Genomic DNA, 24,936 nt, shown 5'->3' with positions numbered 1-24,936 from the left:
AAGAAAACAAACTAGTTATCAGCAATAAACAAAAAGTGGTCCATATTAGGGGCCCTTCCCCTACATCTTTACTTGGTCATTGTTGAGTTTGAAACTTAGCAAGATAACGTTGGTGATCATTTTCTATTATTTATCTTTTTGTTTACTTGCTAGAGTCCAAACTTGTTGGCTGACATTATCACTTTAATAAGATATCTTGGAATCTATATGTAGCTGTCTTCTCATGTTACCCATCATATCATTCATCACAGATCTGCCCAAGCTTTAACACGAGGAGATGGCATCCTTTATCTTGAACACACGTATCCAAATTAAACACACTCACTTGCTAGTATTTGTGTAGAGAGAGTATTAACTGAGTAATTAGTTAATGCAAGGTGTTGTTGATAGTCTTGATGAGAAGGATAGGAGGGAATGTTTGAGTGTTAATTACCGTTGTTAGTTGGTGTCTTCACTCATCATACACTCGCACGTATACAGGGTGCCTAAAAACAAAGTACCCGATTTTCTTTCAATACTACAGACAAGTCAGTAACTTTATTGAAATCATTTTTGCGTGATATTGTAGTCAGTTCATAGAAGTTTTGTCCCCAGTTCACAGCTTTCAGTTGAGATCGTCTGTTTCTTCACACCACGTGATCAATGTAGCCACCCCGTTTTTCAATGACAGACTGCATCCTCATTGCCATATTGTTCATTGCATTGGGGACTGTTTTCTGTGGGATGTTCTGGATTTCTCTCAGAATGTTTGCCTTCAGTTTTAGGTTTCTTGGTCCGGGGTACATATTAGCGTATTAGCTTACATATTAGTTTTTTCATTTCTCAGTACTGATGTTTCAATGTCTTTTGGGGTACTTTTTTTTTAAGACACCCTATATATGAGCGCATGCATGTACACATACAAACAAACACATTAAATCTCTCAATCACTCATTGTACTGTAGTGTTGTGCACGGGCACATACTCACACCCACTTCACACACACACACACACACACACACACACACACACACACACACACACACACAGTGTAAATCAAAAACACACACAGTGTAAATCAAAAACACACACATATGAATTTTGGGGATTTATTCTATCCTTCTTTTAACAACAGTCTGAAGATCAGCAGTATTTTGTCCGCACAAAAAAAGAAAAAATTGTAACCGAAGAGCTTGCATCTCGCTGTTTGGGATGATAGCGTTTTTCAAAATACATATTTATTAACATTCCAGTGTTATACAGCCATTATAAACACATCATTGGTAGAGAAACGAACACTCATACTACAAACACACTATTAATTATCAATGTCACAAAACACACCTAATAAAATTCCTGTTTTAAACTGCTGATATAAATACGTCAATTGTAAACCTACAAATAGTGAACACCACAAATGCTCCCTCTCTCTCTCTCTTAGATGACATGTTTTTTTTTTAAGCTAAATCTTTTGCTGACGTGTAGTAGTTCAAATCCACTTTGTTCATATGTGGGAATTTCGCTATACATTCAAACACTTCATGCCGTCACTTGCAGTTGTGAATAAAAAAAAGTACAAAATACAGTAACACACACACACACGTGCAATACGTACGTTATACCCCATGTATGACCACCCTCTCTCTCTCTCTCTCTCTCTGTCTCTTGCAGTCTGTGTTTGTTACTTCCACTGGTAAATATATGTCCAAAGTTAAACAACAAATGGGAACTTTACTTGAGAAAAGAAAACAAACGTCAAGATACATGTTACACAAACGAAATCAGAATGTGTCTCTTTATTACTGTCGGTGGAATAAACATTCTGGTAGCAAACCATCTAGATGTGCAGGTTTTTAATTCAATGCGATCACATGTTTAATGTATGATGATACATGTGTACTGAGGCTGTGCATTTCATTATTTACATAGCTGAGTTGACATCAGCTTCAACGAACCATATGGTAAAAGAGGGCACTGGGATAAAGGAACATAAAAATAGTGATCATGTTAAAAATTTGCAGTCTCTTATTACTTAAAAGAAGAGAAAAAGAGGGAGAGATTGATGTACAGAAGTTAAAAAAAAAAGTAAGCAAACAAGTCAAAAGAAAAAATAACAAAGCAAAATATACGTGATTAGTGTGAACTGCAAAATATCATACGTTATTTGTAATTTTGACCAAAATATGACATTTTACACCGATCGAGGCATTCAGTGTTCCAGCGCCAGGGGTCGAGGTGATCAATGACTTTCGAGATCTGTGTAAAATGTCATATTTAACTTTGGGGCTTGGAAATAGACGATTTTCGAAAATAACTCTGTCCGGTTTGCATGGGTTCTGAAACTTTCCCACGTGACATTAGGCCGAAAAGAAAAAAAAGTCTGTTTACGGTATCCTGACGGACCCTATTTTTTCGCGCGACCCTAGACTTTTTTTGGCATTTGGGAAAAAAAACAAAAAAAACCTTTTTTTTTAAATAAAAGTCTGTTTTTTGGCAAAATAACAGAAAAATATGGGTTTTTTTGAGAAAAAAATAAAAAATCCCGACCTACCGACCCTATTTTTTTTGCCTATGTTACCGTAAACAGACTATTTTTTGTTGTTGGCCTTACAGGCCAGTCGCTAGCAAGAGGACGTGTCCCAAACACATGTACAGGAAGCACTGCGCAAATGCAAGGGTTTACTACTCACTCTTTCACAACCCATACAAACCCAACAGAGTTATTTCCGGCAATCGTCGATTTAATGGAAATCATAAATGTACATAAAAGTATCATGTCTGGACGAAGATGCTGCCTCAAGGTTTGCAGCGTGTGTGTAATTGATTGTCTGTGAAGCACAATGGTTACATCTTGCAGGACTTGAGGGTCCCAGAGCTGTGCAGTCTGTAGAGGATCTCAATGAAGATGCTGCCTCAAGGTTTCCAGCGTGTGTGTAATTGATTGTCTGTGAAGCACAATGGTTACATCTTGCAGGACTTGAGGGTCCCAGAGCTGTGCAGTCTGTAGAGGATCTCAATGATGGTCGCTGTCCAACCTGTCTGATGACTGAAAGCAAATATTTGTAATCATTAGCAACAACAAGATCAGTACATACAGTACAGAGAGAGAGAGAGAGAGAGAGAGAGAGAGAGAGAGAGAGAGAGAGAGAGAGAGAGAGAGAGAGAGAGAGAGAGAGAGAGAGAGAGAGAGAGAGAGAGATAGAGAGAGATCAAATAAAATCAAAATAAATCAAATGTACAAGGGTTCTGGCATAAGCATTACAAATGAGCTTTTTTCAACCAGCCCTCGCTCAGAGAGGGACTACTCTAGAGAGAGAGAGAGAGAGAGAGAGAGAGAGAGAGAGAGAGAGAGAGAGAGAGAGAGAGAGAGAGAGAGAGAGAGAGAGAGAGAGAGAGAGAGAGAGAGAGAGAGAGAGAGAGCGAGTGAGAGAAATAGAGAGCGAGAGAGAGAGAGAGAGAGAGAGAGAGAGAGAGAGACAGAGATCACAGAAAATTATAGCACTCAGCACAAAACACAAGCAGAAAACTCTACATTCACGGATTAAGAACGTACCTTTCACCATGGCTAAAAGTATCATAACAAATAGTCTCCACATCAACACTAAGTCATGTTGTATACATAGGTAAAGGCAATCTCTTTGACTGATAATGTTGCTATTGGTGAAGGCAAGGGAGTGTGCTAGGGTGAGTGTAGAAATTGGCTTGTGGTTTTGTTTGTTTGTTTTTAAACTAACAAGCAAGTATCGCAAACGCTACCCTGAACTGTAAATATTTGACAATAAATAAATAAATAAATGAATAAATAGATAAATAAATAAAATAAAATAAAATTCTACATGCGGATGCAAAATAAATGGTGGTAGATGTATTGACTAAAGGGAAGTAGTAAGGCCACAGATCAAAACAAGCCTGTACACAGTTGCGTCCCTTGAAATTATGGTCTCGCTCTCTCTTTCTCTCTCTCTCTGTCTCTCTCTATGAAATGTCTTCTCTTATTCTGTTTCTTTATTTGTTTTCAAATTATTCTGATGTTATGCAGCAATGAATGCATTCTAAACTAATGCACACACATAACACTGCACTATTTTAAAACTGATTGCGTGTGTGTGTGTGTGTGTGCTTTCGTTTCTTAGTTTTCTAGCGCTGCTTTTGTTTTGTTTTCTCTGTACCTACCTTAAAACTGAGAAAATGAAACTGCATGCGAACAAATAAAGCAAGTAATCATATTTGTGTGTGTGTGGGTGTTTGTGCGTGTGCGTGTGTGTGTACCTGGCTCCACAGCCTCTGCCAGTGTCAGCGTGGATGAACTCGTAAAAGAGAACCAGGTTTCGCCACTTGGGGTCCACGGCATACCTGCTCACTGAACCTGTAGCGGCAGAAATAATACTTCCATCAGATACTGCACCGTCAGCTCAAGATATGGTTCAGGTAAGTTTCTTTACTTTTGTTTGAGCCATTTTTAATTTAGGTTAAATGTTTTTGTTTAATTGTTTGTTTGCTGGTTTTGTTCTTTGTGTGTGTGTGTGAGTGTGTGTGTGTGTGTGTGTGTGTGTGTGTGTGTGTGTGTGTGTGTGTGTGAGTGTGTGTTTCTTGTTTAATTAAAGTCCACAATTTCCAAATCATTCTTTAAGAATGTTGGGCCCTATGGCAAGCTTGCCAATTTGACTTTCTTAATCAAGAGTACAACACTCCCTCTGTTTTTAGTTTGCAGTTATCATGAACATTTCATGAATGAACATTTTTGCTTGAAAGCATCAGTCTTTACTGGACAGATCTCTCATACCGCAAGGCACGGACATACATTATGGGTCTCTCTCTCTCATATGTTAGCAGATTCTGTGCAAGTTACTTCTACTTCAAATCAATGTTCTTCTGTTAGTCAAAGTAAGTTAGTACAACTGTATGCTCAGAAGCAGACCCAATTGCAATGAACTCACTTGGAGGCAGATCTTAGCTCTAGCCTTCTATCATAAGCCAGGTGTTAAGTACTGCACCTATACAAGGGATGGAGCCACACAATTCTTCATTTCATATGACAGAAGGTGTGTAACATACATACTTTTAAAAGATCACCAAACATCTCAGAATATGAGGCCTTTAAAGGGGGGGAAGTCTTAACCTGTTCGCTGCCACTAGATATTTGTATACTTCTTCTTCTTCTGCGTTCGTGGGCTGAAACTCTCACGTACATTTTGCACGAGTGGAATTTTACGTGAATGACCGTTTTTACCCCGCCATTTAGGCAGCCATACGCCGCTTTCGGAGGAAGCATGCTGGGTATTTTCGTGTTTCTATAACCCACCGAACTCTGACATGGATTTACAGGATCTTTTTCGTGCGCACTTGGTCTTGTGCTTGCGTGTACACACGGGGGTGTTCGGACACCGAGGAGAGTCTGCACACAAAGTTGACTCGGAGAAATAAATCTCTCGCCGAACGTGGGGACGAACTCACGCTGACAGCGGCCAACTGGATACAAATCCAGCACGCTACCGACTGAGCTACATCCCCGCCCGATATTTGTATACAAAGCATTACCTGTATTCACCTGAATTTACAATGTACATTGTGCCCGTGATCCACACACATACACATTACTTGTTTGTTAGACGGGCGCTGTGGCGGGGTGGTAAGACGTCGGCCTCTTAATCGGAAGGTCGGGAGTTCGAATCCCGGCCGCGGCCGCCTGGTGGGTTAAAGGTGGAGATTTTTCCGATCTCCCAGGTCAACTTAAGTGCGGACCTGCTAGTGGCTTATCCCCCTTCGTGTGCACACACAAGACCAAGTGCGCACGGAAAAGATCCTGTAATCCATGTCAGAGTTCGGTGGGTTATAGAAACACGAAAATACCCAGCATGCTTCCTCCGAAAGCGGCGTATGGCTGCCTAAATGGCGGGGTAAAAACGGTCATACACGTAAAATTCCACTCGTGCAAAAACACGAGTGTACGTGGGAGTTTCAGCCCACGAACGCAGAAGAACAAGAAGCTTGTTTGTTACTTTTCTCCTTTGTAGTTTATTAAACGGGTTTGTTGCCCGTTTAACTAACCCAAGACGTCAGCTGATGTCCTACAGGCAGCAAAAGGGTTAAGTAAATTTACAGAACGTCTCAAAAAGCAAGGTCTTACAAGAGGGGAAGAGTCTTGAACAGAGGGGGAAGGGGGTGGTGGTATTAACAGAGGGGGTATGGGGTGGTGGTATTAACAGAGGGGGTAGGGGGTGGTGGTATTTACAGGGGGGTTCGACTGTATCAAATCATGCTCACCATGTACAGGCCTGTTGCCCTCCTTATCAGGCAGGAAGATGGCCAAAAGGCGTTTCTCCAGGTCTTTGATAAGACTTGGGATGGGTCCCATTGTCCCTCCGCTGGATTGGGGCTTGTTGAGCACCAAGCGAGAGCTTGAGCGTTTTGCACGGTCGCTGTACTTGTCAAAGCTCTCTAGCAGGAGGTAGTTCACTGAGAACACAAACATAAGATTGGAACGTCGCCCTTTGTAGTTCCAGCACAATCACACTGTGATAGATATACTGAATGTTACACAACAAGTGGGAGCCCCTTTCGTGCTTGATATGTTACAGGCCTTTACACTCAAACCGGAAAACTGTACAAGCAATTTCACTGGAAACAGAATATGAAGAAAGAAACTATCCTTGAAAATAAATCACCTCCTCTCTGGCCCTAACATCTGAATAACTATTACTGACAGTCAAGCTTTACACAGGTATGTGACAAAACAAAAGACTTGCAAACTTTGCTTTTCAGTGTTCATTGAGTGTTAATGTAACAAGAGTGCCCTTCTTTTCACTGTCGGAAATGTACTAGGGCATAGTGAGATGCAGTTATTGAGTTAATTGTTTTTAATTTAACATTTCAGTATGGTACCGTTGAAATCCAAAATAATATTCCCTAGAAGTTCAGCAATATTCACAACGTTAAGAGCTAAAAACCCAAACTCCCCACAAGGCATAGACACATACACATAGAAAACTGTATTATCTCAACTCCCCACAAGGTATAGACCCATAAACATAGAAAACTTTATCTCAACTCCCCACAAGGCATAGAGACATAAACATAGAAAACTGTATTATCTCAACTCCCCACAAGGTATAGACCCATAAACATAGAAAACTTTATCTCAACTCCCCACAAGGCATAGAGACATAAACATAGAAAACTTTATTATCTCAACTCCCCACAAGGTATAGACCCATAAACATAGAAAACTTTATCTCAACTCCCCACAAGGCATAGAGACATAAACATAGAAAACTTTATTATCTCAACTACCCACAAGGTATAGACCCATAAACATAGAAAACTTTATTATCTCAACTCCCCATAATGCATAAAGACATAGACATAGAAAACTACACTATCTCAAAAGAGAAATTATTCAGGTGTGGTGTGCCACATCAGACAACATACAACATAACACTTTCTACCCCACCTATGTTGACCAAGTTTGTTTTTTTTTAGCCGAGACCAGCTGTGCTGCAGCAGGTCACTCTGAATAGTGGTAACTGTGTAGTAACTGTGTATCAACACGTTGGAATTCAGGCGTTAGATCGACGTTACAGTCTGAGCGGATATATCCGTACTTGGTCAGATAGAGCCATATGAGTGGGTACGCATAAATCCGTACCTGGGAGACAATGAGTTAACATGTAAGAACAGAAAACATTCAAATTCCTTGCATGCCCAGCTAACAAACAAAAACACAAACAAAAATATTACCAATAAACATCATTGCAGGTTGCATGCATACAGGTACTCACTGAAGACCCAAACAGGCCCCCTCCAGTTGCTGTTTCCCCCAAACGCTCCGCTGTCAGACTCCCCGGGGGTGTACTTGACGCTCATGTGTTGGTCTCCCACCATCTGGCTGTAGTGGTTCTTTTCATATACCTAACACAACACAATGCTTGGTAAACAGCTGTCTTCTGACACAACACAATGCTTGGTGAACAGCTGTCTTCTGACACAACACAATGCTTGGTAAACAGCTGTCTTCTGACACGACACAATTCTTGGTAAACAGCTGTCTTCTGACACAACACAATGCTTGGTAAACAGCTGTCTTCTGACATGACACACTTCTTGGTAAACAGCTGTCTTCTGACACAACAAAATGCTTGGTAAACAGCTGTCTTCTGACTCAACACAATGCTTTGTAAACAGCTGTCTTCTGACACAACACTATGCTTGGTAAACAGCTGTCTTCTGACACAACAAAATGCTTGGTAAACAGCTGTCTTCTGACTCAACACTATGCTTGGTAAACAGCTGTCTTCTGACACAACAAAATGCTTGGTAAACAGCTGTCTTCTGACACAACACTATGCTTGGTAAACAGCTGTCTTCTGACACAACACAATGCTTGTTAAACAGCTGTCTTCTGACACAACACTATGCTTGGTAAACAGCTGTCTTCTGACACAACACTATGCTTGGTAAACAGCTGTCTTCTGACACAACAAAATGCATGGTAAACAGCTGTCTTCTGACACAACACTATGCTTGGTAAACAGCTGTCTTCTGACACAACACTATGCTTGGTAAACAGCTGTCTTCTGACACAACAAAATGCTTGGTAAACAGCTGTCTTCTGACACAACACTATGCTTGGTAAACAGCTGTCTTCTGACACAACAAAATGCTTGGTAAACAGCTGTCTTCTGACTCAACAAAATGCTTGGTAAACAGCTGTCTTCTGACACAACACAATGCTTGTTAAACAGCTGTCTTCTGACACAACACAATGCTTGGTAAACAGCTGTCTTCTGACACAACACTATGCTTGGTAAACAGCTGTCTTCTGACACAACACAATGCTTGGTAAACAGCTGTCTTCTGACACAACACTATGCTTGGTAAACAGCTGTCTTCTGACACAACAAAATGCATGGTAAACAGCTGTCTTCTGACACAACACAATGCTTGGTAAACAGCTGTCTTCTGACACAACAAAATGCTTGGTAAACAGCTGTCTTCTGACACAACAAAATGCTTGGTAAACAGCTGTCTTCTGACACAACACAATGCTTGGTAAACAGCTGTCTTCTGACACAACACAATGCTTGTTAAACAGCTGTCTTCTGACTCAACACAATGCTTGGTAAACAGCTGTCTTCTGACACAACAAAATGCTTGGTAAACAGCTGTCTTCTGACACAACACTATGCTTGGTAAACAGCTGTCTTCTGACACAACACAATGCTTGTTAAACAGCTGTCTTCTGACTCAACACAATGCTTGGTAAACAGCTGTCTTCTGACACAACACTATGCTTGGTAAACAGCTGTCTTCTGACACAACAAAATGCTTGGTAAACAGCTGTCTTCTGACTCAACACAATGCTTTGTAAACAGCTGTCTTCTGACACAACAAAATGCTTGGTAAACAGCTGTCTTCTGACACAACACTATGCTTGGTAAACAGCTGTCTTCTGACACAACACAATGCTTGTTAAACAGCTGTCTTCTGACACAACACTATGCTTGGTAAACAGCTGTCTTCTGACACAACAAAATGCATGGTAAACAGCTGTCTTCTGACACAACACTATGCTTGGTAAACAGCTGTCTTCTGACACAACAAAATGCTTGGTAAACAGCTGTCTTCTGACACAACACTATGCTTGGTAAACAGCTGTCTTCTGACACAACAAAATGCTTGGTAAACAGCTGTCTTCTGACTCAACACTATGCTTGGTAAACAGCTGTCTTCTGACACAACACAATTCTTGGTAAACAGCTGTCTTCTGACACAACACTATGCTTGGTAAACAGCTGTCTTCTGACACAACAAAATGCTTGGTAAACAGCTGTCTTCTGACACAACACTATGCTTGGTAAACAGCTGTCTTCTGACACAACACTATGCTTGGTAAACAGCTGTCTTCTGACACAACAAAATGCTTGGTAAACAGCTGTCTTCTGACACAACACAATTCTTGGTAAACAGCTGTCTTCTGACACAACACAATGCTGGGTAAACAGCTGTCTTCTGACACAACACAATTCTTGGTAAACAGCTGTCTTCTGACACAACACAATGCTTGGTAAACAGCTGTCTTTTTAACAGAACATGAATTTTGTGAAGGCTGACTTTCACAAGCATGCACTGAATGCACAAGGCTTCCGGGTGAATCTACTTTATTATCACAGTACACAGTCCTCTAAACATGATAATTATAAACTTATGTTTTCACTTGTTTTACTAAACAGAAAAGCATGAAACATAGAATCTAGGAAGAAAAGAGACAGACACTTCATTTTGCTAACTGAAACTGAGATTCAGGAAATTCTGAAAGCCCTGAACATCTTACCCACTCTTTTTCAGACACATCAGACAGAAGACACATTGCTAAGGCAAAAAGAAGAAGAAGAACGAGAACAAGATGACGAAGAACAACAAGAAGAACAAGACAATTAAGAAGAACAAGAAGAAGAACAAGAAAACGAAGAAGAAGAAGAACAAGAAGCATGAGGAGGAGGAGGAGAAACAACAACAAAAACAACAACAACAACAAGTTTTCTATGTCTACAACAACAACAGGAAAAGTGCCCCACCTTGGACAGAGAGCGGATGCCATAGGGAGACATAAACTCTTCCTCAGAGAAGACGCGCTCCAGAACAGACTGCACGCGGGGTAGACACAAGGCAGACAGAAACACCTCATCGTCCTTCAGCCTGAACACCTGGCAAAACACACGAGGGTGGGACATGGATACCGTCTCTGAGTCTGAACATAGTTTGAAGCTTGGAGGCAGAAGTCTTAATTAATACATGTACCACTAGGCTATTGCGCCCAACTGCACTGCACATCAAAATATGTCAAGTATATGCCAATGGAAAGCCACTCACATGCTGTGGATACTCATTCAGATAATAATAATAATAACAAGAACATTTATATAGTGCTAAATCAAAAACTTTCGTTAAAAAGGCTTGCTCTAAGCGCTTGACATCTAAACTAAAACGTCATTCACACTCTTTACAATGATGTACAAGAACTTCATGTTCAACAGGAAGTCACTCACATGCTGTGGACACTCAGTCAAGTGTGTGTCGAAGTGGACGGCAGCAGTGGATAATTTCCTGACCTTGATGGTAGCACAGGCCAGCAGGGGGACCAAGCCCACCATGGAGCGGAGACGAATTGGGATTCTGCCGTGTGGAGTATGGAAGACGTCGTAGAAGAATCTGTCTTCATCATCCCAAAGTCCTGGGGAATTTGTGGCATAGATTAATATTTGAACTAATCGCGAAAAGTTCAGTAATAAACAGCATATTTCAAGTATGCATCGTAAAGAACAGTAACGAAACAAAACGTTTCCATAAACCATATTGAACCAAACAGCCGTGTCTATAACTGGTACAGATTAGAGACAGCTGTGAAGAATACCTGGGAATATGCAGTTGCACCAGTTAAAGCATTTGTGATAAGGATAACCCAAGAAACGGAATAAAGCCACCATTCAAATGAGATCTTATGTACTTGAACAGAACTCCTACACACAGCAGTCCCTCTGTTCTATGATCTTCAATAATCTGTAAACAAAAAAATATTAAAAAAAAGATTTCCAAGAGTCTCAGAAGTACAGGTAAACATGCAAGCTGTATGAAAAACAAGATCTTGAAAAGAAAACATTCTAAAATGGAAGGTTCTGAAACGGTTTTCACTGTGTAAAAATATATTTGAAGTCTTGTCTCAAACAATATATTCATAGGAAAACCATAGATAGTGAATAGATCTACTAAAAGAAAACAAACACAACAATATTATATTGGTGTGCATGATATTTGGCTGGCCAAGCAAGACAGGGTACCTTTCTCCGAGACGGGCTTGTTCATGGCAGTAGCAATGTTCAGAAATTGGTTCAGGAATCTGGGAATGAGGTCACAGTAAACTAGGTCAGTCTGACCCAGTTCCACCACAATCTGAAGCATCCACAGAGCGTAGCAAGCCATCCATCCTGTGAAGTCAGCCTGTAAGATTTAAATAACCCTGAAGCTGAAATGCAGCTGCCCGAATGTGGAAGAATACAGGTAAAGCCAGAGAGCAATACACACCTTCAGTAGAATAAAAAAAAAAAAGCCTTGTTTCAAGACCGTTTTTGTTTGGGCCCCTGGAGATTAATTCTTCTCATTCAACATGTGTTTGCCACAACTACCATGTACACGCACATTTGCGTATACAGTCAAGGGAAAACCAGTGCCTGGCCTGTCTAAAAAAAACTCCGAGTGAGGGATTTTGCAGCAAGCGAGAGTGAAGATAAAGAGGGAAAATTTTTCTCTGCGCGCGAGCCAGCAAGCAGGATGTCTCAGGACTGTATAGGGCTGGTTTTTTTCTCCATCAGGTTCTGACAGAATTCCATTCCCAAACATTCCTTCCATTTGGGGAGAGGATCTAAGCACAACCACCTCAGTCTGGTGAGGTAAAATCTATATTACAGTTATACACCTATACATACCAATCTATTCTTCAGGCAAATGCTGTGGTCAAACTTTACTCAAACGATTCAGCAATTTTACGCAAGGACTGAAGACTTTTGTTGAATTAAAATAAATTATTGCATTTTACAAACTGCAGACACATACCTAAGCACATCCCTGATGTACCAACTGTAAGCCAACTCTGGATACAGTTGAACCCCACTTTTAAGAACACCCCCCCCCCCCCCCCACCCCCCTCCAAATTTAAGACTCCTGCCCTTTCAAGACCTTGAATTTTCAGAGGGGGCCCGGTAGCTCAGTTGGTAGAGCACTAGACTTGTGATCGGAAGGTCGCAGGTTCGAATTCGGGCCGGGACGGACACGGGTCAACTTTATGTGCAGACCCAGAGACGGAAGCCATGTCCCACCCCCGTGTCATCACAATGGCACGTAAAAGACCTTGGTCATTCTGCCATAAGTGCAGGTGGCTGAATACACCTAAACACGCAGACACCTGGGTAGCGCGACTCCGTTGCTGCTAGCTTTCCACTGGGAGGAAGCGACCCGAATTTCCCAGCGATGGGACAATATTAAGTAATGAAAATGAAATGAAAATGAAAATGAAAATGAAGATTTTCTGTTCATGACGTCTGTAATTTTACCCCCATTTTAAGACTCCTTCCTTTTTAAGACCCGATTTTCTCAGATTGTTGGAGGTCTTAAAAGGGGGGTGCCACTGTACTGACATATCAGACCATCAGCTCACCTGTACCAGTGACCAGCCGTGGGGCAGGCTACCAGACCTGTCAACCACACTGATGTTGTCCATCCCCAGGAAGCCCCGCCCATAGGTGTTGGTCGACTCGAACTCACTGTTGCACCACCTGCACAGAGTATGAACCTCAAATTAAAACGAATTTGCAGTGATAGCTAACTACAAAACTACAGTGATGTTATGAATACATTATAAATAGAGGCAAAGATGTATGTTCCTAGATACACAGACAAAGACACACTAATTTGTCCTGAACTGGGCACAGAAGCATGCATAATGAGACAAGAAAAACTTGTTTTTTATGATCGTTATGGTTTTTATGATCGTTATGGGGAAACATAATTTCCCTGCCTACACCGGTCATTTTGTGCTTCTCCCTATCTTCACGTAATCCTATGACACATCCTTAATCCTTACTCAATGACAATATTGAAGATGAAATCTGTGGGTCTGCACCCACCTGTGCAGCCCTAACAACCACCCCGAAACATCCCTGAAATGGCAACATTTTCTGCTGGAGTGATCAGCATTTGTGTTAACCTTATACTCACAGTATTTTACCAATCAAAATGTGAAAGTGCTGTGAGGTTGATTATCAACCGGTTAGTTCTACCTGTGATGATTGTATATGATATTTGCCGTCCTGCTCCAAAGTGAGGTTACCTCGTTTACTTCAACTGCATGTTGTAAATGATGAATTAGAGATGCATATATATGTGTAAGTATCATTCTTCCCCCAATTTTGTACTTAATGAACTTATTGACCAAATTACTTGATTATTTGGGGGAAAAATGAATGTACAAATGTAAAAAGCATCCTGCACAATCTTTCTGGTTCAATCAGCAGTAACTGTGCCTCAATCGCCATCGCACAAACAAATCTTTGCCAATGAAGCATGCATAATCCAGTACTCGTACCAGTTGTAGTTGAGAAGCAGGCGGTGGAAGCACTTGCGGAGGAAGCCCAGGTCGTTGGCACCATCAGCGTAGTAGATACGCAGCACCGCCCAGGGTTGCAGTGGAGGGTTGGCGTCCCCCATCTCAAACTCACAGCCTGGTAACTTTGCAAACACGTAAGATAACACTCAAGAGTGTTTGCGTGGGTACACACACACACACACACACAAAAGAATTACACATACACACACACAGGTGTAAACACACACACACAAATCATAACCGAATTAACAGTTCAACGGTTGATAACAATACACCGTGAAATCTTAGTTTCACACTGTTCAACTCATCACCGGCACCATGTTTTATTGGTCTTAAAAGCACTTCAGAGAAACCTGTTCTGTATTTGGTAGCCAAAATGCATCACTGCTTAGGCACTTCTTCACTGAACTATTTGCCATCGTCTGTCGATCAGTCCAAAAATGGAAAATAACAACAAAAACAAATGCTTGCAGGAAGGACAAAGGTAACACTCTCCATATAGAAACAATGTTCTGTTGGCCCTGAATCTACAACATTTCTTTGTAAAATGTTCAGTAGTAAGTGGCAAGACACCCATGGGAATACTGTTTGTTTCTCTTTCCTTTTTTAGCTGTTACCTGTCCCTTTGGGTGCATGTAGCAGTCGGACAGGAAGGTGGTGATCTGGTTCTTGGCAAAGGCAGGGCTGAAGCGTGCATACAGCACTGCAGATACGCACAGGTCCCAACCAGCATACTGCAATGAATCAGGTTAAAGTGTCAGACAAAGGACTACGATTGCATAAACCGAACATTTCCCTTATTTTACCGCTAAAGATCTCAAAATACTGGAAATGAAATCGGCAAGCAATCATACATACTGGTTCATTCTTTCTTTTCTTCTTCTGACGCATGAAATGTAATCGCTGTGTCCTCAACTTCTTTGATGGGTTTGAGTTACAGAGTGACCAGTTTTGAGAGAGGTATGATTGATTTTGTTTAAATGTTGATTGAGAAAATAGCTCACACAGTCACTGAAAGAAAGGCTAATGCTTTTCGTTGAAAGATAAAATGATCTCAACATGAAACAAAGCAACCGCAGAGATGACATGCCTCTGAAATGATCAAGTTGGTTTGATTCAGTTCCAACATTAGTTTCACTTGTTCGATCTCTCTCGCATTACTTTTCTTCTTCTTCTTCAGCGTTCCAGAAATTTCTCATTTGCCCATTTGGGTTCCCCAAACTATACTCTGAGAGCATAGTCAGCTTCGCTCCGCTTTCGTTGGGTAGGCATGCTGGGTATTTTCGTGTTTCCATAACCCACCGAACTCCCGACATGGATTACAGGATCTTTTCCATGCGCACTTGATCTTGTGCTTGCGTGTACACACGAAGGGGGTTAAGTCACTAGCAGGTCTGCACATAAGTTGACCTGGGAGATCGGAAAAATCTCCACTCTTAACCCACCAGGCGGCAGCGACCGGGATTCGAACTCACGACCTCCCGATTAGGAGGCAGACGTCTTACCACTGCGCCGTTTCGCCCGTCACATTACTTTTCAAATGCAACATAGAGAAAGATATGCCTATATTAACTTGATGGGCTTCTTATCGCTTTCTTTTTTAAAAGACAAAAAAATGACACAACACGGTACTACTCCCTGAGATATGATAAAATGTAGAAATCTCAGTAAATCATTCACAACTCGATCAAACCCAGTTTCAATTAACCGATTGAAAAAGAAAAAATCCCCACAATCTCAATGACGGAAAAAGGGGAAGATAAACACAAAGCAATACAATTGAAGAGGGGAGAACAAATCAAGGGAGATAATAACCCAAGGAAACTCCCAGTTGTCTGGCATCAGTAGTATGTGATGGTTGTGTACATGGCTCCAAGAAGAGTTGCGTCCCTTCCTCCCTTTGTTTTCCGAGCAACCACGGAAATCTGAATGACACACATGTCTGAGAATTATCACGGGACTCAATTATAGAAAATGTAAAAACACAAGCAAATATCTTGAAATAATTCTCCCCCCCCCCCCCCCCCCACCAAACACACACAAACAATACAACCTCTGTTAGACAAGCAACATTTAAGCCAGTTATAACATTTTCATGACAGCATCTTCCTCTCTTTATTCAAAAGCAACACAAAAATAATAGTAGGTACACAAAAAAAGAATGCTTGACCATAACATATTTCTTTTGGTCAATGAGAGTTCGCTGTTTCACCCCGATTTGTTCTGCAGCCTTCTGTTTGTCACTGAATGACAGTTTAACACTATTGTGACTAGCACTGCCACCGCGTTAACGTCCTGCCTGCCCAAGCTAGCCACCAAGAAACTTCCCAAAAAACAGTAACTGTAAAGAAATCTGTCTAGCAAGCTTGAATTAAGTCCAATCACCACCAAATTTTGTGTACTAATTAAAAAATGGATGCCCAGTTCAGTCGTGCTATTTATAAGTTTGTCACGCGATTTGTTTTAGCAAAGGGGGGGGGGGGGGGGTGAAAGGGGGATAATTTGTGTTTTTTAACGTTTTTTTTGTGTGTGTTTTCTTTTCCACTGCTTTTTTAAAAGTTATTTTTTAACAGAAAGTATTATAAATAATTTTATAACCAAACAAGGTGTAAAACCTATGAATTAGCTGAAATATTGTTAAAATTCTACACAGAAATAAGGAGACAGTACAAAGAAAAAAACAAGCAAATTCCGCATTCACTCACAGCATCCTGACTCAAATGAAACAAAACTGTGACACTCACCAAATGATGTCTAGGTAATCCATATTGAATATACGTCACATTTTCACAACAAAGTCCCAACTGTACACCTATGAACATTTCCAAAAGGATTAGGCTCCAGCCATCCATTGTTATCAGTGCTGCCACGCCCCCCTTGCAACTACACATTCGAAGATTCATGCAGTACCACCCTAACACGTGTAGTTTGCCGACTCATACTAGCAGCAACAACGGGACTGTTTCTTCCTCAATATCACTGCTATTATCGCTTTCTTGAGGCGAAAACAACACGTCGGAATCATGATCTACAGGGTCCTCAAGATCCAACATCCGGAGAATCTCCTCCCGTGACAAGGCTCGCCTTCGATTCATTTTTTTTCTCGAAAAAACCACACAAACCAGGCTAATTTTACATATGGCGGAAGGGCACACCAAGTGTGTCAAGGGAAACAACTCAATTTACTGCAAGCTTCAAAAACCGGGAAGCAATCACGAGTCGTGTACCTTGTATGTCTAATACTAAAATAGTCACTTCCCGTCCGTGGGCGTTGCAGCGCTATTACTAATATAGTCACCTCCCGTCGCGAAAGTGTTAAATAATGAAAACCAGTAATCTTCAATTACAAATGGTTGCTTTACTGGGTATTATTTGGTAAACTTTAAAAGCTTTAGAAGCTTTTCCTCACACAGTGGGACCTGTGATGAAAGGACACCCTCGGGACCAGCCAAGTGTCCTTACATTGCAGGTGGCCTGTCATGACAGGTTTATTTTGGTTAAGATATTAGGTCAATGACAACAGAATGTGTCCTTTCAAGGAAGGTGTCCTATCCTCGGAAGGGACTCACAGTGTTGGCAACACTGGGGTAGTGGCCTGTGCTTCATTGTTTTGAGGGTTAAAACGGACTCGACCTTATTTTTATGACAACCCTATGAAAATGTTCATGTTGAAATCTTACCATTCAGCCAGTTCTTGACGTCATACATGTAGTACTGTTTTGACCAGAAGAGGCCTGCCATGGCCTGGGTGCCAATGTTGCGTTCCTCAGGGGTCCAGTCTGGCATCATCTGCACAAAAGGCCAATCATGAGTTTCAATGGTACAATCCCTAGTGATCCTGTTAACCACCACAGATCTGTACAGGCTTTTACTTTACAAGGGATAAGAGCATCGGAGCACCCTCGTCAAAGTGTGGAGACACACCCCTCGCTCGTGACTCCTCGCTCGTGACTGACCTTTTATGTCACATGGGAAAGCGCGGGCCTGAATGTGTCCAAGAGTATTCACTCTTTCAAAACCTATACAAACCTGATGGTTTTTTCTCAACATCGTCTACAGTGGAACCCCCTTTAACTCATTGTCTCCCAGGTACGGATATATCCGTACCCACTCATATGGCTCTATCTGACCAGGTACGGATATATCCGCTCTGACAGTTAGCTTCAGTCGCTTCCTGTAACGTCCATCTAACGCCTGCATTCCAGCGTGTTGATATACAATTGCTACACAGTTACTACAATTTTGAGCGACCTGCTGCAACACAGCTGGTCTCGGCTATAAAAAAAACCTTGGTCAACATAGGTGGGGTAGAAAGTGTTAATGTCACATGGGAAAGCGGGCCTGAATGTGTCCAAGAGTATTCACTGTTTCACAACCCATACAAACCCGATGGTTCTTTCTGAACATCGTGTACAGTGGAACCCCCTTTAAAGACCTCAACAATCGAAGAAAATCAGGTCTTAAGAAGGAGGGAGTCTAAAATGGGGATACATTTACAGAGGCTGTGAACAAACAGTCTGAGAAAACAGGGTCTTAAAAGTGAGGTAGTCTTAAATTGTTTGTTTTTTATAAAGGGGGGTTCCACTGTATTAACACACACACACACACACACACACACACACACACACACACACACACACACTCTCTCGCTCTCACTTACTGCACGATAGTAGGTCTCTGCATCTTTTCGCTTTTTCCCAAACAAGGTCTTCAGCTCTGCAAGGTTGATGTGCATGGGGTAGGTGCTGGATTCTAACCTCCAGTGAACGTAAACCTTGGCCCCTGGCTCTACTGTAAACTCATAGCGGGCGCCACATTTCGTTCCGCTGTTTTCTGGGTTCACTGCATTCATCTGTCCTATCAAAAGAAAAAGACATAGACCCAACATAGACACGTGCAGACCTGCAGGCTGTATCTACATGGAAACTACGGTACAATGGTACCTGTGATGTGAGGCCCCTCTGATGAGTGGACACCTCCCATGAAAGGACACCTTCTGGAGTACCCTTGTCTATTATCTATACCAAAATATACCTGTCATGACAGGCGACCTGCAATGTAGGGACACTTTAGGGTGATCTTTCATCGCAGGTACCACTGTTCCTCTATTTGTGTTTAAAATAAAAAAACGGGTCAAAAGTGCAGTTCTTCAGTCTAACATCAAGTTTTCTTTTTGTAACAAAAACTGACATTTAAACTGGTAAGTGCATGTGTAGGATAAAGGGCACAAACACTATGAACATGATAAACTTCATAAACAATGCAAAAGCCAACCACAACAAAAAATAACATAAAATGAGTGAATACAGAAATTAATGTATCGACTGGACATTGGATTTTTCTTCTTTGAGCCATGTGATGTCAGAGTCTGACTACAAAATAGTGCATGTTTGTAAGCGTTCAATCTTAAAACATAAAAAGAAGTCTAACTAGAATCGATCGATACATAAATGTTATTTATATTTTTAATAAATATATGACATTTTACTCAGATCTCAACAGTCATTGTTCACCTCGACCGCTGGCGCAGTCTATGAGGAACACTGACTATCTCGATCTGGGTAAAATGTCATATTTTGGTCAAAATTACAAATAACGTATAATTAATGGAGAAACATCACTTTCACAAGATATGAATAAACAAGGCCTTCTCAATCTCAGTGACATCAATCAGTCAATCTTCTACAGTGGTTCCTACAATGTGAAGCCCCTCTGATGAGAGGACAACCTGTTGTCCCTTTGTGTACCATCTCTACCAAATGACACCTGTCAACAATAGCCACCTGACACGAAGGGACACTTTAAGCTTGTTCCAAGGGATTGTCCTTTCATCGTAGTTACCACTGTATCAATCAGCCAATCAATAATACAGTGGAACCCCCCTGTTAAGACACCCCAATTTAAGACTCCCTCCTTTTTAAGACCTGATTTTCTCAGATTTGTGGAGGTCTTAAAAGGGGGGTTCCACTGTACATTAAAGGAGAAACAAAATGCTTAACTCTACCATTCACAACAACTTTGTGGAAGGCATTCTTGTAGAAGGCCTGTTCATCAAACCCGCAGCTTTTCTCAGGGACAGGTGCCGACACGTTGTCTGTGAACATCAGGGTGGGAGTCACTTTCTGCTTACTTTCTTGCATGAAAATCAAGCGCCAGTTACCTTCGGACATAAAAAGAAAGATAGTTGAGAGAAAATGTGGTGACCAACGATAAACTTCTGGGACTTCTGTATAGTCCTATGAATAAACAAATATTAAATCAAGAAATAAAAGTTAACAAAGTAAAGAAACACTGATTGCAAGAAGCAATGATGATGTTCATTAGTTCAGCCCTTTCTTTTTCTTCTTTTGAAGACATGGAGACTGCAATTGTTGCATAGTATAAACTGACCAGAAAAAAATCACACCAGGCAAAACGTCTCTTATCCAATTGAAAAGATGGCATGTATTTCTGTGTCTTAAGAAATATTCCCTTTGCTAAAGCAAATTTCATCAAACTAGTGTTTTGTCTCACCAAAGTTGTATTTTATTTTGACGGTTCCATCTGACATTGCCCTCATTTCTGGTTGATTCTGAGTCATTCGAGGTATTGGCTCGTTTCTCTGAACATGCCTGAAATCAAAGAGAGAGCATAATATTATATGTGACCCTCCACCACGAAATGAGTCGCATGTCACCTCGCGCGGTTCTGCGCTAGGCTTAATATAAGTCCGGGGAGTGTCTGGTAAAAGTGTGAGGGTCATCTATAGTCACAGGCTTATAACTCAAAGTTTTCGCTCTTTTCTAAAACGGTTTTCACCACTGGATAGAGCATAAAACACTCTTTAGGAAAATGTAAAAATATGAAAATCATGCAAAGGTGACATGCGACTCATTCCGTGGTGGAGGGTCATATATAAAATATACCAAAGGCAAAAAAAACCGTGCACACATGAATGTACACACACAAAGATGCTCACACTACCAGACACTCAAATGCATAAGTCTACACACACACACAAATTCACATACGCATGCACACAATGGTAATTTATTTTCCCTTAAAGTGTGGTAACCATATGCTATCAGAGTTCCATGACTTCATTACTTAGTTATAGAGACATGCGTAAGAACCATACTTCAGACATATAATGAAAATCATGGTTCAATGTGGTTTCTCAATAAAACACCTTCACCTGCCCTTTTTTTTTTTGTTGTGATCAATTTATGTCTTTGTGGCTACAAGAAGGACCCATGACATGACATCTAGCGATATGGGAACAGGATGACATAACAAAACAAAGCAAACACACACACACACACACATTTTAATTTGAGCTGATACTAGCTGCTCTACTGTTGCACATACAAACCACACCACATTTATTGATTTAACACAAATGCCCTGTAGGTCTGCCAGCTCACCTGAACCAAAACTGTGGGACAATATGGATAGTCTGCTTAAAGCGGCCATTGTTGACTGCCTCGATCTGACACGCCAGTCCTAGATGATCCGTCTTTGCGTACTCCACCGTCACATCCCAGTGACCATCGATTTCAAACACGCCTGAGACAAAAACACAGAACGGTCAGATTTTTGTTTGTGTGCAAAATTGACAGTTACCTATCGATATATCCATCCTTCTGACGTTTCAGATTTGCTTCAAATCAGTCAGTAGGACCCAGAAAAAGAGTGTGATTACAGCGTTGGTGTTCACCAAACATTTCTGGTATACCATCAGTTTTTATTTCAAAACATCAAAAAATTAAATCATCAACCAGTCAGTTGCTTTGGTTTTGATTTCGTTTGACAATTTTCCCTTCTTATTACGCCTTATTTTAACTGGTGACCCAACCAGAATGACCAGGTTTTGTTGGTTATGTTTTGCAAGTCTTTAACGTTTTACCCATTTACAAAACTCCTAGTTCGATCACTGAATGCACTACCAAATAGCGCCTCCCATGGGTAAAAGTTACTTGTTACATTCATTACTCTCTACTGTTGCTGTTGGGTGTATCAGTATGTCACTATGTGTGTTGCGCCAGAGAAGTGTGGAGAAAGTGAAGCCTATAAATTGCCAAAACATATAGACCAATTCGCCGAATCCTAGCAACATCCCTGACAACATTTAAACTTACCAGTGTCTGTGATTTCAAACTCGGGAGCGTCACGTCCTCTGTTCTTGTTTTCCTCTCTCAGCCACTGGTAGGGGAAAGCACCCTGGGGGTACTTGTACAGCGCCCTCATGTAGCTGTGGTCAGGCACGTTGTCCAGGTAGTAGTACAGCTCTTTCACGTCTTCTCCATGGTTACCCTTCAAGACATAGAAAGAAAACATGATTATAATCGTGCCAATTATAATTGAGGTTTTTTTTTTTTTTTTACATTCTTGGTGACAGAGGCAGGTACTGTGTTAGACTCACTTCATGCTGTTGATTTGACTGTAATTTGGTTAGCATAAATGCAAAGAAACAATGATTCAAAATAATGATTTAGTTGGAAGTACTGTTCATGCCACATTTGCTCACTGAAATAAAAAAATATTTTCAAGGATACATGTATCAAAGAGAGCATTGTTAAGATGCTCAAAAAAGAGTGTCTAGTTTGGTGTCTAGTTTAATGGTAACCTAGCTAGCATCCCTTTTAACACTTTCTACCCCACCTATGTTGACCAAGTTTTTTTTAGCCGAGACCAGCTGTGTTAAATGATTTAAAGAAATACAGGTGCAGTTATCAGATTCAGAGAATGCTAGCATTTTAAACTGGCTTAAATGCGGATACCCTGAACAAAATATCAAGTGAGGCAAGACGTACATACTCTCTCAGTGGACCATAACGACCACCTTCCCGTTACGACCACCCAGAAAGATCCCCCGATGTTTTTAGCTATATAATGCCCGTGTGACCTGGAATAATAGGCCGTGAAAGGTGGATGCAGCGCCTAAAGGCAGTCGATCTACTGGTCGATGTGAATGCGTGATATATTGTGTAAAAAATTCCATCTCACACGGCATTAATAGGTAACATGCGCCTTGAGTCGCCTTGTGTGGTGAGATACGTGCGCGATATAAATCCTCGTAAATTAAATTAAAATTTAAAAAAAATATAATTGACGTTTCCATAGCAACCACCTGTCTTTTACGACCACTTTTGGTCGTCCCCTGTGGTGATCGTTATAGACAGGTTTGACTGTATTTATAATTACATGTACTATCTATAAGCTATGTATATATGTATCAGCTACAAGCTACTGACCTCGTTGCCTGTGAGACCAAAGAGGCGTTCCTTGAGGAAGCGGTCCTTGCCGTTCCACAGAGCCATGGAGGCGCACAGCAGCTGGCACTTGTCACTGACCCCCATCAGCCCGTCCTCGCCTGACACATAGGCGTGGTGGTTGGCATCCTCGTACGACACATGCTCCCAGCTAGAATTAGGACAATTTTGTATTCGTGTTTTTCTTTGAGGTACAGTGTAAACCCCCCTTTTAAGACCCCATGATTTAACGCTGAGCAGTATCGATAAAACTAATTAATTGCTTTTTAGAAAGAAAGAGGGGACACAATGCAACTCTGATCCATCTTTTGCTACCCTGGATACTGTCCCATGATGTGTGTGTGTGCCTATAAAACGCCTGAGCTTTTATCATTCTGTCACCCACCCACCCCCCACCCCCACTCTCTCCTGCTCGCTTTTTGTGTCAATTTCTATAGATCTCTCTCTCAAATATGCGCACATTCAATTTCATAGTTGGGGGGTAGGGGGGGTTAAGGGGAATCCCCCTAAGTAATATTCCTATTTTTTTCTCTGGTAATTAATGGATCACTTTAACACTTGCCTGTTTTCATCCTCGGAGAAGTCTTCCCGAACTGTCCCCCACTGACGCTCAGACAGGTAGGGGCCCCAGAACATGGGGTCGTCCACCGAGTGGTCAAAGCTCTTGCTTGATGAAACATCCCAGAAATTACTCGACGATTCCTCTGCAAACCCCACACACCATAACGATGGATTTTTGTTCTGGGAAATATTTTGCTTTGCCTCTTTGTCTGCTGACGAAAGCACTTGGGCATAGCCCTGGTCTACAGAACTTTCTTCAAATGCAATGTATTGTTTTTCAGGTTGAGCCTCCACCTCCGAGAACTCTGACTGCAAGTTTCTCCCATCCCCTGCAAATATCCTTTGCTTTTTTTGTTGGGACGCACCTGGTAGTGGTAGTTCATCTTTCTGATCTTGTATCTGACCTGATTCAGTAACCGGACGAGGATGCTTAGGCATTTTGAGTTCAATTCTTGGTGTAAACAAAATAAAATCAGAAACTTTAAAACAAGCAGAAACTTGACTCCAGCGCTTGTAGAGACGGTGGAAAAATCAAAAGATAACAGAACAGAGTAGTTGAGACTGTTGCAGTTTGCAATTTTGGGTCACATTATCTCTAGTAGGAAAAGCGCCATTTGGATTCCGATAACTACAACGGTTTATAGTGTAAAGCGAATGTGATTTTCCTGCGTGGGCATCCCAGCTGATCAATCGTTGTTTGTTCCGACACATACTGCAGAACGAAACACAGGTGTTAGAATCGCGTTGCGTTAAACAAAACAAAATGGCCAAGTTGAGGCTCTCCAGTTCGCGAGGTCACAGCAGAGCTCTCTTTTCCCCCTGATCTTCCCCCTCTCTCTGGTTGTTTTCGTTTCACAGTGCATACTTACGCGAACGCACAGCTCTCGCGTGTTAAGTCCTTGTGTAAACTACATGCTAGATCGCTAAACGTGCAGGGAAATACCCGAACACGACGCAACGCGAAGTGTTTGTTACTTTTGCTTTCGTCAG

The 24,936-nt window shown here is 41.4% G+C and overlaps 2 protein-coding genes across 2 annotated transcripts in view; both read right to left on the bottom strand.

The window, feature by feature from the left end:
- Positions 1-24,936, bottom strand: part of LOC138975582 (protein N-terminal glutamine amidohydrolase-like) — a 570,098-nt gene that overhangs the window by 248,292 nt on the left and 296,870 nt on the right. The window lies entirely within an intron of this gene.
- On the bottom strand, positions 1,075-24,936 carry LOC138975570 (uncharacterized). Its single transcript, XM_070348292.1, has 19 exons — positions 23,948-24,936; positions 23,368-23,536; positions 22,252-22,426; positions 21,538-21,679; positions 20,648-20,745; positions 20,139-20,294; positions 18,795-18,991; positions 17,815-17,923; positions 15,950-16,059; positions 14,752-14,868; positions 14,114-14,256; positions 13,187-13,304; positions 11,814-11,973; positions 11,025-11,209; positions 10,554-10,682; positions 7,758-7,887; positions 6,244-6,435; positions 4,249-4,345; positions 1,075-3,025 (listed from the first exon to the last, which is right to left on the bottom strand). Exons 1-19 carry the CDS (start codon positions 24,382-24,384, stop codon positions 2,941-2,943), a joined length of 2,949 nt encoding a protein of 982 aa, XP_070204393.1. The 5' UTR covers positions 24,385-24,936; the 3' UTR covers positions 1,075-2,940.

The sequence above is a fragment of the Littorina saxatilis genome, linkage group LG9 (genome assembly GCF_037325665.1).
Source record: "Littorina saxatilis isolate snail1 linkage group LG9, US_GU_Lsax_2.0, whole genome shotgun sequence".
NCBI lineage: Eukaryota > Metazoa > Mollusca > Gastropoda > Littorinimorpha > Littorinidae > Littorina > Littorina saxatilis.
Note: the sequence above shows the minus strand (reverse complement) of the source record. Positions and strands in the feature narration are given on the sequence as shown.

Excerpts from the sequence above, each read along its gene's own strand:
- LOC138975570 (XM_070348292.1), bottom strand. The coding sequence starts at position 24,384 with ATGCCTAAGCATCCTCGTCCGGTTACTGAATCAGGTCAGATACAAGAT. Across the intron at positions 17,924-18,794 it reads CAGAGACCTACTATCGTGCA|ATGATGCCAGACTGGACCCC; the intron begins GTAAGTGAGAGC and ends CCTTTTGTGCAG. Across the intron at positions 6,436-7,757 it reads GGGGCCTGTTTGGGTCTTCA|TGAACTACCTCCTGCTAGAG; the intron begins GTGAGTACCTGT and ends TTGTGTTCTCAG.